The 13,363-nt window shown below is 39.1% G+C and overlaps 1 protein-coding gene across 1 annotated transcript in view; it reads left to right on the plus strand.

Moving 5' to 3' along the window:
• The window catches only part of LOC104514227 (intron-binding protein aquarius), a gene marked incomplete at both ends in the record, with an annotated part of 29,380 nt that extends 16,025 nt beyond the window's left edge, over window positions 1-13,355 (plus strand). The window contains 7 exons of the mRNA XM_010157842.1: window positions 381-501; window positions 2,367-2,508; window positions 3,288-3,466; window positions 5,306-5,473; window positions 5,905-6,074; window positions 12,493-12,734; window positions 13,319-13,355. Of these exons, the coding sequence (XP_010156144.1) occupies window positions 381-501; window positions 2,367-2,508; window positions 3,288-3,466; window positions 5,306-5,473; window positions 5,905-6,074; window positions 12,493-12,734; window positions 13,319-13,355 (1,059 nt within the window). The remainder of the gene's footprint in view (window positions 1-380; window positions 502-2,366; window positions 2,509-3,287; window positions 3,467-5,305; window positions 5,474-5,904; window positions 6,075-12,492; window positions 12,735-13,318) is intronic.
• Between the last annotated feature and the right edge of the window lie 8 nt (window positions 13,356-13,363).

The raw sequence follows: 13,363 nt of genomic DNA on the forward strand, positions 1-13,363 counted from the left end.
TTGCTGAATGAGCAGTGTTAGTTAGCTATTGGCCATATGTTTAATGGTAAGCAAAATAAAGTTCATTGGAAGTTGATTCTCTGCTAAGCCTTGACTGAATGTTTTAAGTTCTGTTGTGCCATTTTTGATTTGCTGAGTAGCCAAATGATTGTTTGACTCTAGCACTATGACCAAGAGTTGGGCTATGTGTTTATTCATCTTCTGATGTCACTGTGTGCATTTAGTTATAATACGTAAAAGAAACCAAAACTTATTAAAAAAAAAAAAAAAAGAAAATGGCAAGTGACCACCAGAAGTCCTATAGATTAATGTCATGTTTTGAAACCAGCTTTATTGTCACTTTTTGACTTGCAGAAGTTTAAAATGCATTCTTTCTTTAGGTTTCCCGTCATGAGCGACGAATATCTCAAATTCAGCAACTCAACCAGATGCCTCTTTATCCCACAGAGAAGATCATTTGGGATGAAAATATTGTACCAACTGAATATTATTCTGGGGAAGGTATGATTAGTAGTTCAGTAAATGCTGAACAGGGCACTAAATCCTGCAAAGAAAAAAAAAAGGCAGTTCTGATGTCTGTGTTCATTCTGTCTTAGGAACTTAGATGCAATACTTCAGTGTTTTACAGTATCTTAGTATGATGCATGTATTTAGAAGCTGATTCAGATTCTTCTGAGTAATAGGTCACCTCATAGGTTGTTGTAATGCTTTGGAACGTTCAGGTTCTTAAATGCAAGTCAGGGTAGCTTTACTGTCACTCAGACTGTATTGGGAAGCTGACTTTGCGGTACTGTACTTGTTCATGCACTCTGGGTGTATTTTGTGTTCTATTAGCCTGATACATTAACCACAGCATATGTGTTACTGGGGGGGGTGGGGAGAAAGAAACAGCAAGCAGTTCATCACACCTTTCTCTGTGCTGTTTTGTGACTTTTTAATAATTAATTAAAGAGATTATATTAGTGGTGAAATTTTGATAAGTTAGTGGTTGCTAGTGTAAACATTTCCTCCTTCTGTGGTGAACTCTTTTGCTATTGTTATCATGTCTTGGTAGCACTGTTGTGAAACACTTCTGTTGCTGTCAGACTGCTTGCAAGCATTTTTCTATTTTGCTTCTCTTAGTTTCAGTTTACACTTTCTATTTTTGATCTCCGTGTGTTCTCCAGTCTTGATTTCAAACAAGACAATTTTGTTTATGTAGTCTTGTGATTTTTTTTTGTTCTTAAAAGTAGCTAAATACTTTTGGTCTAAAACTTAAATAAGAATAGTGTAGCCCAAGAAACATAGGAGTATTGTTTCTCTTTTGTTTTAAAGAATGAGGGAAGAAGAATATCTGTGTGATACATGCTGTGCAGCCTTAAAGAGGTGTTGTGTCAGGCCCTGCTCTTTGTGCATATAAGTGGCTTTACAGGCTAGGATTTATTACTTGGTGTTGGGAAATGTGTTAAAGTATTTTATCACCATGAGGCTTTTCCAGAATAGAAATTACTGTGTTCTATCACCTTCCTTCACTGCCATTGTATCTCGGTGGATGTGACAGCCAGTATGTAGTACAGACACTGGGAAGGTTTCAAGGATAATATTGCAGGTTACAAAAGTGTGATGCTTTCACAGGTCTTAAGCATAGGTTTCAAACTGGAACATCAGTCTGGGAGTGTTAAATGAGTAACATTTAGGAATTTTTATTATGGAAAATTTGAATCTAAGACTACCCCAAAAGCTATGTAAGCTGTAGGACCTGTCTGGTTGTTTTAATACTCCCTGTTTAGTTAGATCTAATCGTCCCATGGTTTTTGTTCTCATTAAAAAGAAAAAAAGTCTATTACCTTTAACAAACTTTAGAGGAAAGTTGTGTATTAAAAATTTGATTTCTTGGCTTAAAACTTTTTCTACATTAATGATTTTCATGGCTTCTAATAAACAAAATATTGGAATTGGGGAATTGTTGGGAAATATGTCATTTTTATTAGTCAATGAATCTTTTTCATCGTTATTTAATGCTGTCTTAATTGTTGAGTTCCCAAAGTACCATTACTTTGCCCTGCATTTGATTTGTGTAAAATCAATTTTGTTGTAGTCTGAATATGGGAAAAAGTACAGTCTTTAAATAGTTCACCATTTTACTAACAGAAGGATGAAAATTCCTTTAATCTTGCATAGGCTCGTTTAGAGAACCTGAAAAATCTGTGCTTTTTAGTGACGTATATTTATAAAAGGACTGGTTCTTAGAATCTCCCAGGATAACAACTATGGCAGTCGTAGAATAAAGTGTGTATGTATTTATGAATTAGTGAACCAATATATTAATTCACGATCTTTTTGTTTATCCATCAAATACCTCTTCCCTTCCTGCCTTACCCCCTTAGGCTGCCTTGCACTTCCCAAACTGAATCTACAGTTTCTGACTCTACATGACTACCTGCTGAGGAACTTCAATCTTTTCCGCTTAGAGTCTACCTACGAGATCAGACAGGACATTGAAGACAGTGTCAGTAGGATGAAGCCATGGTAATATTTGACTAATGCAAACCAGTCAGTTCAACTTCAGGTGTAATCAAAGTGCATTTGAGAATGAATAACTGATATTGTGTATATACTAAATACATAGTAACAAATGCATTTTAAATCATTACACGGATGCGATGTTGTATACTAACTCTTTCCATAAGATGTTGTCATCCTGTGGGATGATTTTGTAAGGGTGTGTTGATGCGTTAAGACAGTATGTTGGATGCTAACAACCAACCTTTGTTGTGTTGAGATGGATGAGTTAGTTTTCTGACAGTGCTAAGCCTAGGCTGGCATTATAAAATTTGGAAACTTTACCACCAACTCTTCTGGTTTGAGAGTTGTTACTGAGTAGTCTTCTATTTGCCATCTGCCACAATATGATTCCCTTTAGATTTCAAGGGGTTATTTGGTGTGATATCTCTTATACTTGGTAGTTGCTTTTTATCATCTTTATTATTTTTTGTCTCTCTGAATGTGTGAGTGTGTGTGGGTTTTTTTGTTTTGTTTGTGGGATATTTTGGTTTGTTTTAAATAATGCCAGCATAAGTTGCCCTTGTTTCTTTAAATATAAGTCCATGTTATGCTTCAGTTATAAAATGCAGGATTATGTGAATCTACTTCAGTAGCATGCAGTATTAAGACCTCTACTTTTGTCTAAGGGATGACTGAGGTAAATTGTTTCACAGTTTCAAAAACAGAACTGAATCTGTTATCAGATAATGATTAACAAAACTTTGGTGTTTGGGGGCTTTTTGTTGGGTGTGGTTGTTTTTCAGGTTATCGGAATATGGTGGTGTCGTTTTTGGTGGATGGGCTAGGATGGCACAACCCATTGTGTCTTTCACAGTGGTGGAGGTGGCAAAGCCCAATATTGGTGAAAACTGGCCCATGCGAGTACGAGCCGATGTTACAATTAATTTGAATGTCCGAGATAACATCAAAGATGAATGGGAAGGTATTACATTCTTTGAAATAAGATGCTCAAAATAGGTGCTTATCAAAATACACTTTGATGTAACCTTATTTGTAAGAAAGTTTGGGGTTTTTTCACCTGAGGTACAGATGACCCAATCTCAATACGCTGTTTGAAAGTCAGTTACATTCCAAGTCTAAGGAGTTTATACTTTCCTACAAAAAATTGAAATTATTAAAGCATTTACATGCCCGTTGGGAACAGAATGTTTACTATTTCAGGCTGATGGCATTCAGTTTGTAGCTGTAAAATTTTGCCCTTTAGAGGCAATGTAGAAAAGTGACAGCATTGTAAATTAATATACCTGCTAATAATGTCATATAGGAAGAGTGGTGGGGAGCGTATCATCTCTCTCATGTACACTTGGAAAGGACAGATTGTGATTTAATGCAAACCAGTGCACTTGAGTAGTTTTCAGTATATTTGTACGCTATTAGAAGGGCTGACTGTACCAAATACTGTTTCTTATAAGTATCCGCAGGCGATGCTTCTTTTGCTTGAGGAATTGAACTTCAGTTGACCATGTTGGCAAGTGACATAGAGGCATGTACTTGTACGTGCATTATCAGTAAATGTCACTCCCGTCTCTTCTGTTAGAGAAACCTACTAAATGTACTGGAGCTGCATAGTCTGATTACAGGTCACGTAGCACAAATGCTAAAGCTGGAGCATGCAGTAAATAAGCAGATACTGAGAATGTAGATTCTGTTAACACAGAAAAACTGGGAGGATGGCAGCAGACTTTACTGAAGATAGCTATATAGTGGATAATGGTGCACCTAGGTTTTCAAATAACAGAACAGCCTGTGTGATTTCAAAAGCAGTAATACTTAATCAAAACAGAGGTGAAGAATTGCTGAACCATTGCCTAACATAACAGGCTCTTGATTAAACTGCTTTAGGTTGGATAATATCTGGTGAGTAATGAGAAATTGTCTTGTATGAAAAATACAGCTTGTGCTTACTATAGATTTTGAAAGTGTCTTAGTTTTGTGAGAATTTGTAGGTATACTGGAGAAAAGGATTAGTGTTTAAAACTACATTAGTGAATTGGAAAAATTGCATTTAAAAAGTACAGTGTAGTTCAACAGGTATGAACATTAAGATACTAAACTTAAGCAAGAACAAGTCATTGCACAAATGCATTTTGAGGGTCCACCTTCTTGGGCAGTAGTTCTGCAGAATGAAAGGAGTTCAAGATCATCATTGCTCAAAAGCAAATGTGACTCCACAGCAATATGTTACTGCTGCAGGAAAAAGGAAAATGCTCAACCACGTTACATCGAGATTTATAAACTAATGTAGCATGGAAAAAAAGTAACTTGATTAAGTGACCATTTACCCTGTTAAACAAACACTTAGGGTAACTGTTGGGGGTTTTGTGCCCAGTTCTAGGTACTGCCCTTAATTTCTTGGGGAGGAAAAAAGTAAAAATTGAAGGTTAGTCAAGATGAAAGCAATGAGAATAATAGATTAATGACATTCTACTTTGGAGAGAAGACTGAAAATATCTAGTTGTGTAACTGAAATAAAACTATTGGGAGAAGAATAATTTTGAAATAAATAAGTTTGTTGTCATGAAAAAAGCAGTCAATTTCTCCTTTACATATCTGAAGTCCTAGCAGATATTAGTGTGCAGGAATAGAGGAATCCTATGGTTCTGTATCCTCTTCAGTTAAAGGCATATTTTGATACAGGACACATTATTCTCTAAACAAATGTGGTTTGATTTAAAAGAAATTTTCATGATAGTATATATAAAGGAATGGAAAAAGAAAAGGGCACTAAATTTAACTACTGAATGTTCCTTTTTGGAATCAGGTCTGCGTAAACATGATGTCTGTTTTTTGATTACGGTACGTCCCACGCAACCTTATGGCACCAAGTTTGACCGACGACGACCTTTTGTTGAACAGACTGGCCTGGTCTATGTCAGAGGCTGTGAAATCCAGGGCATGTTGGATGAGAAAGGACGTGTTATTGAAGAAGGTATGGTATGCCAAAATTTGTTTTGAAAGATTTTTTTTTCTTCTCCTTTTTTTTTTTAACAGCCTAATTGTTGACTTACCTCTTTTTTAAAAAATGGTTATTGAATTCATTACGTACTTGAACAAAACAAACCAATTCCATAAGCCGAAGAAATGTTAACTAGTTTTCTCTGGTAAAAAGTCATGTAATAGGATTAATTAAATAAATCCAGTACACTTTTTGTGTTTAGGAGTAAAATAGCTGGTATTCAAAACTCTATTAGAAATGGGATGAAAACATGAAATAAGAATGTTTCTAATACCAGGTAGAAATTAGTTTCATCATAAGAATGTGTCTAAATTTCATCTCAGGGATGATCATGGATCAAATAGAATGATAATCTGTTTTTAGCACTACTTCAGATTCTAATCTTACTGTTTTATTCTGGGCAGGACCTGAACCCAAACCAAGACTTAGAGGGGATTGCAGAACCTACAGAGTATTTCTGGACCCAAACCAGTATCAACAAGACATGACCAACACAATCCAAAATGGAGCAGAAGATGTTTATGAGACATTTAATATAATAATGAGAAGAAAGCCAAAAGAAAACAATTTCAAGGTAAGGTACTGGTCATTGGCTGCTATCCTAAGAGTGTGTCTGAATATGCTAGCAGTACTGAGACCTGTTCATTGTAGGTGCATGTAGTTAGGATTCTTAATTTTTTGGTGCTGTAGCATCACTTCAGGAAGCTTGAACATGTCAGCTAGTGATAATTTCCCTCTGCAATGAAGTGTTGAAGTAACTGAAAATCAGAACACTGCTACTTCATTTGAATATATAATAAGACATTAACAGTCTTTTAACAGGTGGCCTACATATTAGTTGTGTTTGGCCTTTTGGGTCAAGGGAGTATGTGGAATAGTTTTGTTATCTGATGTATAGTGAACTGTAGGAAAAGGAGGAGTAACTAGTCAAAAGGTGAAAATCAGAGACACCTGTTAGCTCTGGGGAGCATCACTGTATCAGTATTGGGCTTTGGAGGGTGTCAGATGAGATTTTTAGCACAGATATATTTGATAGCATTCGTCACTGTACCGTACAACATCCTTGTCTCTAAATTGGAGAGACATGGGTTTGACGGATGGACTGCTCTATGGATAAAAAACTGGCTTGCTGGTCTCACTCAGAGTTGTGGTCAACAGCCTGATGTCCGAGTGGAGACCGGTGACTAGTGGCATTCCTCACGGGTCGGTATTGGGACTGGTACTGTTTAACATCTTCGTCAGTGATGTGGACGGTGGGATTGAGTGCACCCTCAGCAGGTTTGCTGACGACACCAAGCTGTGTGGTGTGCTCAACATGGTGGAGGGAAGGGATGCCATCCAGAGGGACCTTGACAGGCTGGAGTGGTGGGCCACTGCCAACCTCATGGAGTTCAACAAGGCCAAGTGCAAGGTCCTTCACCTGGGTTGGGGCAATCCCAAACACAACTAGAGGATGGGCAGAGTATGGATTGAGAGCAGCCCTCCCAGAGGAGAAGGACCTGAGGGTACTGGTGGATGAAAAACTGAACATGAGCCAGCAGTGTGCACTGGCAGCCCAGAAAGCCAACCGTATCCTGGGCTGTATCCAGAGAAATGTGGCCAGCAGGTGGAAGGACGCAATTCTTCCCCTTTACTCTGCTCTTGTGAGTCTCCACCTGCAGTACTGTATTCAGCTCTGGAGTCCCCAACATAAGAAGGCTATTGACCGGTTGGAGCAAGTCTAGAGGAGGCCACGGAGATGATCAGAGGACTGGCGCACCTCTCCTATGATGAAAGGCTGAGAGAATTGGGCTGGTTCAACCTGGAGAAGAGAAGACTCCCGGGAGACCTTATTGCAGCCTTCCAGTACCTGAAGGGGGCCTACAAGGAAGCTGGGGGGGGACACCCTTTTGACAAGGGGTAACAGCTTTAAATTGAAAGCAGGGAGATTTAGATTAGGTATCAGGAAAAAAATTCTTCACAGAGAGGGTGGTGAGGCACTGGAACAGGTTGCCCGGAGAAGCTGTGGATGCCCCATCCCTGGAAGTGTTCAAGGCCAGGCTGGACCAGGCTTTGAGCAACCTGGTCTAGTGGAAGGTGTCCCTGCCCATGGCAGAGGGGTTGGAACTAGATGATTTTTAAGGTCCCCTCCAACCTAAACCATTCTATGATTCTATGATAGTCCTCATAGAGACTGTACGCTAACAGGAGCTTTGTAGATTGAATGATGCTTCTTTTTCTGTCCTAGCAGTTTTCACACGGTTGCAGTGCATGATTCTTTGGCATTTCACTTCCTTAGATATTCATTGTCAAGAGAGTCTTCAAGGAGCTTGGTCAGACTTCAAAATAAACCTGTTGCTGATGCATTATGATACTGTATATTGCCTATAAGTAAGATTAAAATTATGCACACAACTTCAATTTTTTTGCATATAAGCTCAGCAATTTTTTTTGTTTTTTTACAGGAAGCTTATCGATAACTTAGCTTTCCTTACCCTCTGTTAAAGCAAGAGGAAAGTTTTCCAGCAAAGTTGAAATGTGAATTTGAGTTTCTAGAATTGTGAATTAACATAAATTTCGCTTTGGCCAAGTGGTCCCTGTTGACCATAGTAAGTTTTTTTTGATTGGTTGGCATAATTATAGAATCACTTGGATTTTAGGGCAACTCTGGAGGTAATCTAGTCTAAGCCCCCTGCTGAGGCAGAGTCACCTGCAGCAGGCTGTCCAGGACTGCATCTAGTTGGGTTTTAGATAACTGCAAGAATTAGGAACCCAAAACTTCCATCTGGGCAACCTGTTCTGTTCTAGTGCTGAGTTGTCCTCACGGTAAAAAAAAAGTGGTTTCACATGTCTAGATGGAATTTAATGCATGGTAGTTTGTGTCTGTCATCTTCTGTCCAGTCACTGGACACTGCTGAGAAGAGCCTGGCTCCCTTGTGTTCATTTCCTCCTAGCATATCACATGGGTACGATCCCCCCTGAACAGTCTTTTTTCCAGGCTGAACAGTCCCAGCTCCACTGTCCTCTGCTCATGTGAAAGATGCTATGATCCCTTAATCATCTTTTGTGTCCCTGCACTAGACTCACTCCAGGGTACCTCTCTGGTTTTTGGTTGGTTGGTTGGTTTTTCATACCAAGGATCCCAGAACTGAACACAGTGCTCCAGATTCAGGGAAGGGATGCCATCAAGAGGGACCTGGACAAGCTTGAGAAGCAGGCCTCATGTGAACCTTGTGAGGTTCAACGAAGACTGAGTGCAAGTTCCTACACCTGGGTTAGGGCAGCTTCTAGTATTGATACAGGCTGGGGGATGAAGGGATTGAGAGCAGCTCTGCAGAGGATGGCTTGGGGGTACTGGTGGACAAAAAGCTGGACATGAGCCAGCAGTGTGCGCTGGCAGCCCAGAAAGCCACCGTATCCTGGGCTGTATCAAAGGAAGTGTGGCCAGGAGGTCGAGGGAGGTGATTCTGTGTTTTCCGTTATGAAAATGCAATATGAATGAAAAACTGCCTTTCTTTTGGTGCCTTAAATTTGTGCATCATATCATTGAAATGATTTTCATTTTAAAGGATTCTGCAGCAAGTTCTGTGCAGGTGGATAAAGAGGGAGGAAGGAAGATTTTTTTTAAATTTTTTGTCCCCTTTTCTGTATCTAGAAAGATGCCTCTGTTGTGAAACAGTAGCTTGTGGTCCACACAGTGCATTCTGGTGCCATCCAGCTGTTGATTGGTATACTAGAGGTACTTCCTAGAATGTCCTTTATAACTCTACATTAACCATGGTTCTGTTTTGCCTTTTTTCAAATGATGTTTGTGTGGCAGGTTCATTTTACATTATAAATAAGTACACGCGCGCTCTGCCAAAGCCTGTTGGTGTGGCAACACTATCTGTATGCACTGTTGTGTAGTCAGAAGGGAAGTGTTGCAGTAAATACTTGTTTGCTCAGAATTGCTGTTAGATGTGAGTGTAGCTTTCAAGTTTGTACTGTATTCTTGTAGCTAATTTACAGGCAAATCACAATGCAAACCATACTATGCTTGTTTTTACTTCAGTCTTATACATTCATTTGTCAAGACCAGCTAAGATATTTCCAGATTTATCCCTTCGCTACCAGTTTAGGTTTAGGGTATTGCATGTCATCTGTAAACCTTTCGAACTTCAGCTGGATAAAAGAAAATACAGTATCACTGTGAAGAGTGCTGGTAGTGTATTGAGAAGATAAAAGTTTTAAGCTGATCTTGTAGGAGAGAAGGCAAGACAACACTTGTGCAGTCTTAGTACATTAAGCAGAAGAGGCAGCAGTGGAAATGCAAATACAGTGTGTTTGCTGGAGGTGACACCACTGTCACTGCAGTTGGTCAGCAGTGTTAGTTCTTTACAAGATCTAATCTCTTTTTTTTTACATATATAGCAGTGACTTTTGGAAAGCTGAAGCAAAGGTTTTGTGATCTAAAACCAGCACATGAACTGTTAGGGACATATTTCTTATAATAAAATGTTTGTTAACACCAAGAACACGAAGAAATACACTACATGCCTTGGGGAGGCAAAGGGTGAAGAGATTTCTGGAGTTGATGTAGACATCAGGTAAGATTCCTGGAGCCATCCACTTTATTACAAAATGGTGCATAACTGGGAGTATTTTTTTGTGTCACAGTTTTATTTGATGCCAGTTGTATTATCCCATATAGGTTCACTTCTTCCAGCAGCTAGGAATTTGACTATTCAGCGGTTCCTGTAGAAGGACAGACTTTCTATAACATTTTTCCTTGGTGTAGTAGAAGCTGTTCTGCTGGTAGACAGTCAAGCATCCCTTTTAGATAAGGAGAGGATGGAGCATATAATTTAACATACGTTTTAGGATTAATAATGCTAAGTTGCCTTTGAGTTAATACCTTTACAGAGCTAGCACAGAATCCATAGTATGGTTGAGATGGGAAGGAACAGAATCACAGATTCACAGAATGGTTGAGGTTGGAGGGGACCTCTGGAGATGATGTAGTCCAAACCTTGCTTAAAGATGTCAGCTATAGCAAGTTGGTCAAGATCATGTGACTTTGTATAGTTGGAACTGGGTATCTCCAGCAACGGAGACTGCATAACCTGTCTAGACAACCTGCTGCAGTGTTCCATTACCCAAAACTTTCACGTGTTTAAGTGGAATTTCCTGTATCTCAATTTATGTCCATTTGCCTCTTGTCCTTTCACAGCGCACTACTGAGGGGAGCTTGGTTCCCTTGTCATTACTTACTCCTTTGGTTTGTTTTTTGCTTTGTTTTTGTTTTGTGGGTGGGGTTTTCTTGTTTTGGTTGTGTTGTGTGTGGGTGTGGGGTTTTTTTTATACAGACTGATAAAATTCCCCAACATCCCTTGAGTCTTTTCTTCTTGAGTCTGTTCTTCTTGAGTCTAAACAGTCTCAGCTTTTTCAGCATCTCATGTAACAGATATTCCAATCCCCTAGTGATCTTAGTGGCCCTTTGCTGGAATCATTCCAGTATGTGTGTCTCTGTTGTCCTGAGGAGCCCAGCAGTGGACACAGCACTCCAAATATGGTCTTTCCCATGCTGAGTAGAGGGGAGGAATCAAAACCTTTATAGAGGATGCCTGTTTAAGCAGGAAAAAATTACTTTGATTCTTTGAATGACACAGCACAAGCAGAGAATCCTAACCTTTGGAGCTCGGTGTAAATGTAGACTATCAGAATAAAATTCCATACTTTGTTTTGGCTGACTATTCTTTACAAGATCAGCATTTAGAAGCCCTGTTTTCTGGTGTGGGCTGTTGATGCAGTATGTTTGCCATCTGGTAGCGTCCATGTTTGATGTCATGTTAAGTTGAAGGATCTACACATCAGTGCAGTTTTCATGTCCTGTGTTTCATCTGCCGTAGAGCAGGTGCATGATGTCATGATACCAAGTTTCAAGTAAGGTGGTTCTTGAAGGCTCGCCATTCCTTTAACAGAAAGACTAAAGATCAGCTACCTCTTAGTGAGAATGTACACCCTCTGTGCAAGTCTAGGGTCTGGAGCATTGGTGTTTCATTGCAGGGGGAAAGGAGAGAAATACTGAAATAACCACAGATGAGTAGAGAAATTAATTTGGGGGTGAAAATCAATCTTTTGAAGAGAAACTAACGGACTGCAGGGATGAAACTTATAGAGTTGTAGGAGACGCCTTAAGATGCCTGATGGTGTTCTTGAATGGATTAGATTTCTAGTAAGAACTGGACTCAGATTTTTGGGTGGCAGAGGCATCATAAGATTTTTGTCCTGATCAAAGTACTTGCTTTAAAAAGTCCTGTGTCTGTAGTCTTCAAAAAGCCTGACACAAGGCTTGCCATCTGCTGCTTTCAGAAATCAATAGCTCAGTCAGTATCCACAAAGCTGAATGTTTTAGAAAAACTTGCATGTGGGGACTCTGGAGTCATCAGTTGTCTTGTTGGATTAGTGAATTTAGGTGGGGAAAGAAAGGGTTGAGAAGCAAGGACAGTGGACTCCCAAGATTGTACCTAAAAACCCAACATGTGCCAGGACCATAACCATGCACAGGTTTTAATGCATATTTGGTGTAAACAGCATGACCCTATGGAAATCCTGGAGAAGAACCTTAAGCAGAAATATGTGTAGCTATTGACGAAATGTGAATTGCTTGCTCACTGTAAAACCAGGATGAAAAGCTGGGGCCATAGCAGACACTTTTATTTTGTTTATAGGTTATTTTGAACTACAGCTTTTTTCTCCTCTGAGTGTTCCAGAACGATCTTTACTGATGATTATGGTCCTTTTTTACCGCCTCTTTACTAGCGGGATAGTTTAAGAATGATGTGGTTGGACACTGGTGTTTTGTTGCATATATACACTGTTTATATATTGACTCAATCTAACCAAACATCTGTCAATTAAAGACTGTTGCACGCTAGCATCTTAGGATAGACTTGTTTAGTTTTTGTTATGTCACATTTTCGTGGTAAAAAGTCAATTTCTCCAATATTTTTTTCTATTTTTCTACCATACAGGCTGTTCTGGAGACTATTAGGAATTTGATGAACACAGATTGTGTGGTTCCTGACTGGCTACATGACATCATTCTTGGATATGGAGACCCAAGTAGTGCACACTACTCAAAAATGCCAAATCAGATTGCAACTCTGGATTTTAATGACACTTTCCTTTCCATTGATCACTTAAAAGCTAGCTTTCCTGGATACAGTATTAAAGTGACTGTTGACAATCCAGTTCTTCAAATACCCCCCTTCAGGTGACTCAAAATTTTCATCTGGGCTGAACAAACTGTTTCTTGTTTTCCCCTACAAGTTAATGAGAATTTAAATACGTTTCCTTTTGAAGGAAGAGGTTTGACTGGGGAGGGAAAAAATTGCTTTCCTCCCATACCAGTCAGCTCTTATCATGGCTAAACTGAATCTTGAAAAGCAGGGAGGTAATCTTCCATGCTTTTTGTGAAGCAGTGCATGTAGAATATGTCTGGAAAAGGCACTAACAGTATATAATGGTATAAAAGTAGTCTGAAGGTGTCAAGACAAGATACCACACACAGTATCTGTCAATGAATTAGTGTTCATTTTCAGTTCATAGATTAAAATACAGATATTCTTTACGAATAGCTTTTGTTCTTCGTACTGCTGCATTTGTCCTGTAAAGAGAAAAATTTAGTTGTCATTCCTTTTCCTTATGCTTGTTAATACCTTGTTGTCTACAACTCGTTTCCCTACTGTGTGAAAGTTTGTCTTAATTGTGACAAAACAATCTTTCTTTCTAAACTTCTAAGACAGTCTTCTGTCTTAGCGAGCATGTTGAAGTGTAGTCTTAAATTATGTGTTACAGGATAACTTTTCCAATAAAGGGAGGTAAAGGAAAGAAAAGAAAAGA

Source organism: Eurypyga helias, unplaced genomic scaffold (genome assembly GCF_000690775.1).
Source record: "Eurypyga helias isolate BGI_N326 unplaced genomic scaffold, ASM69077v1 scaffold4548, whole genome shotgun sequence".
NCBI lineage: Eukaryota > Metazoa > Chordata > Aves > Eurypygiformes > Eurypygidae > Eurypyga > Eurypyga helias.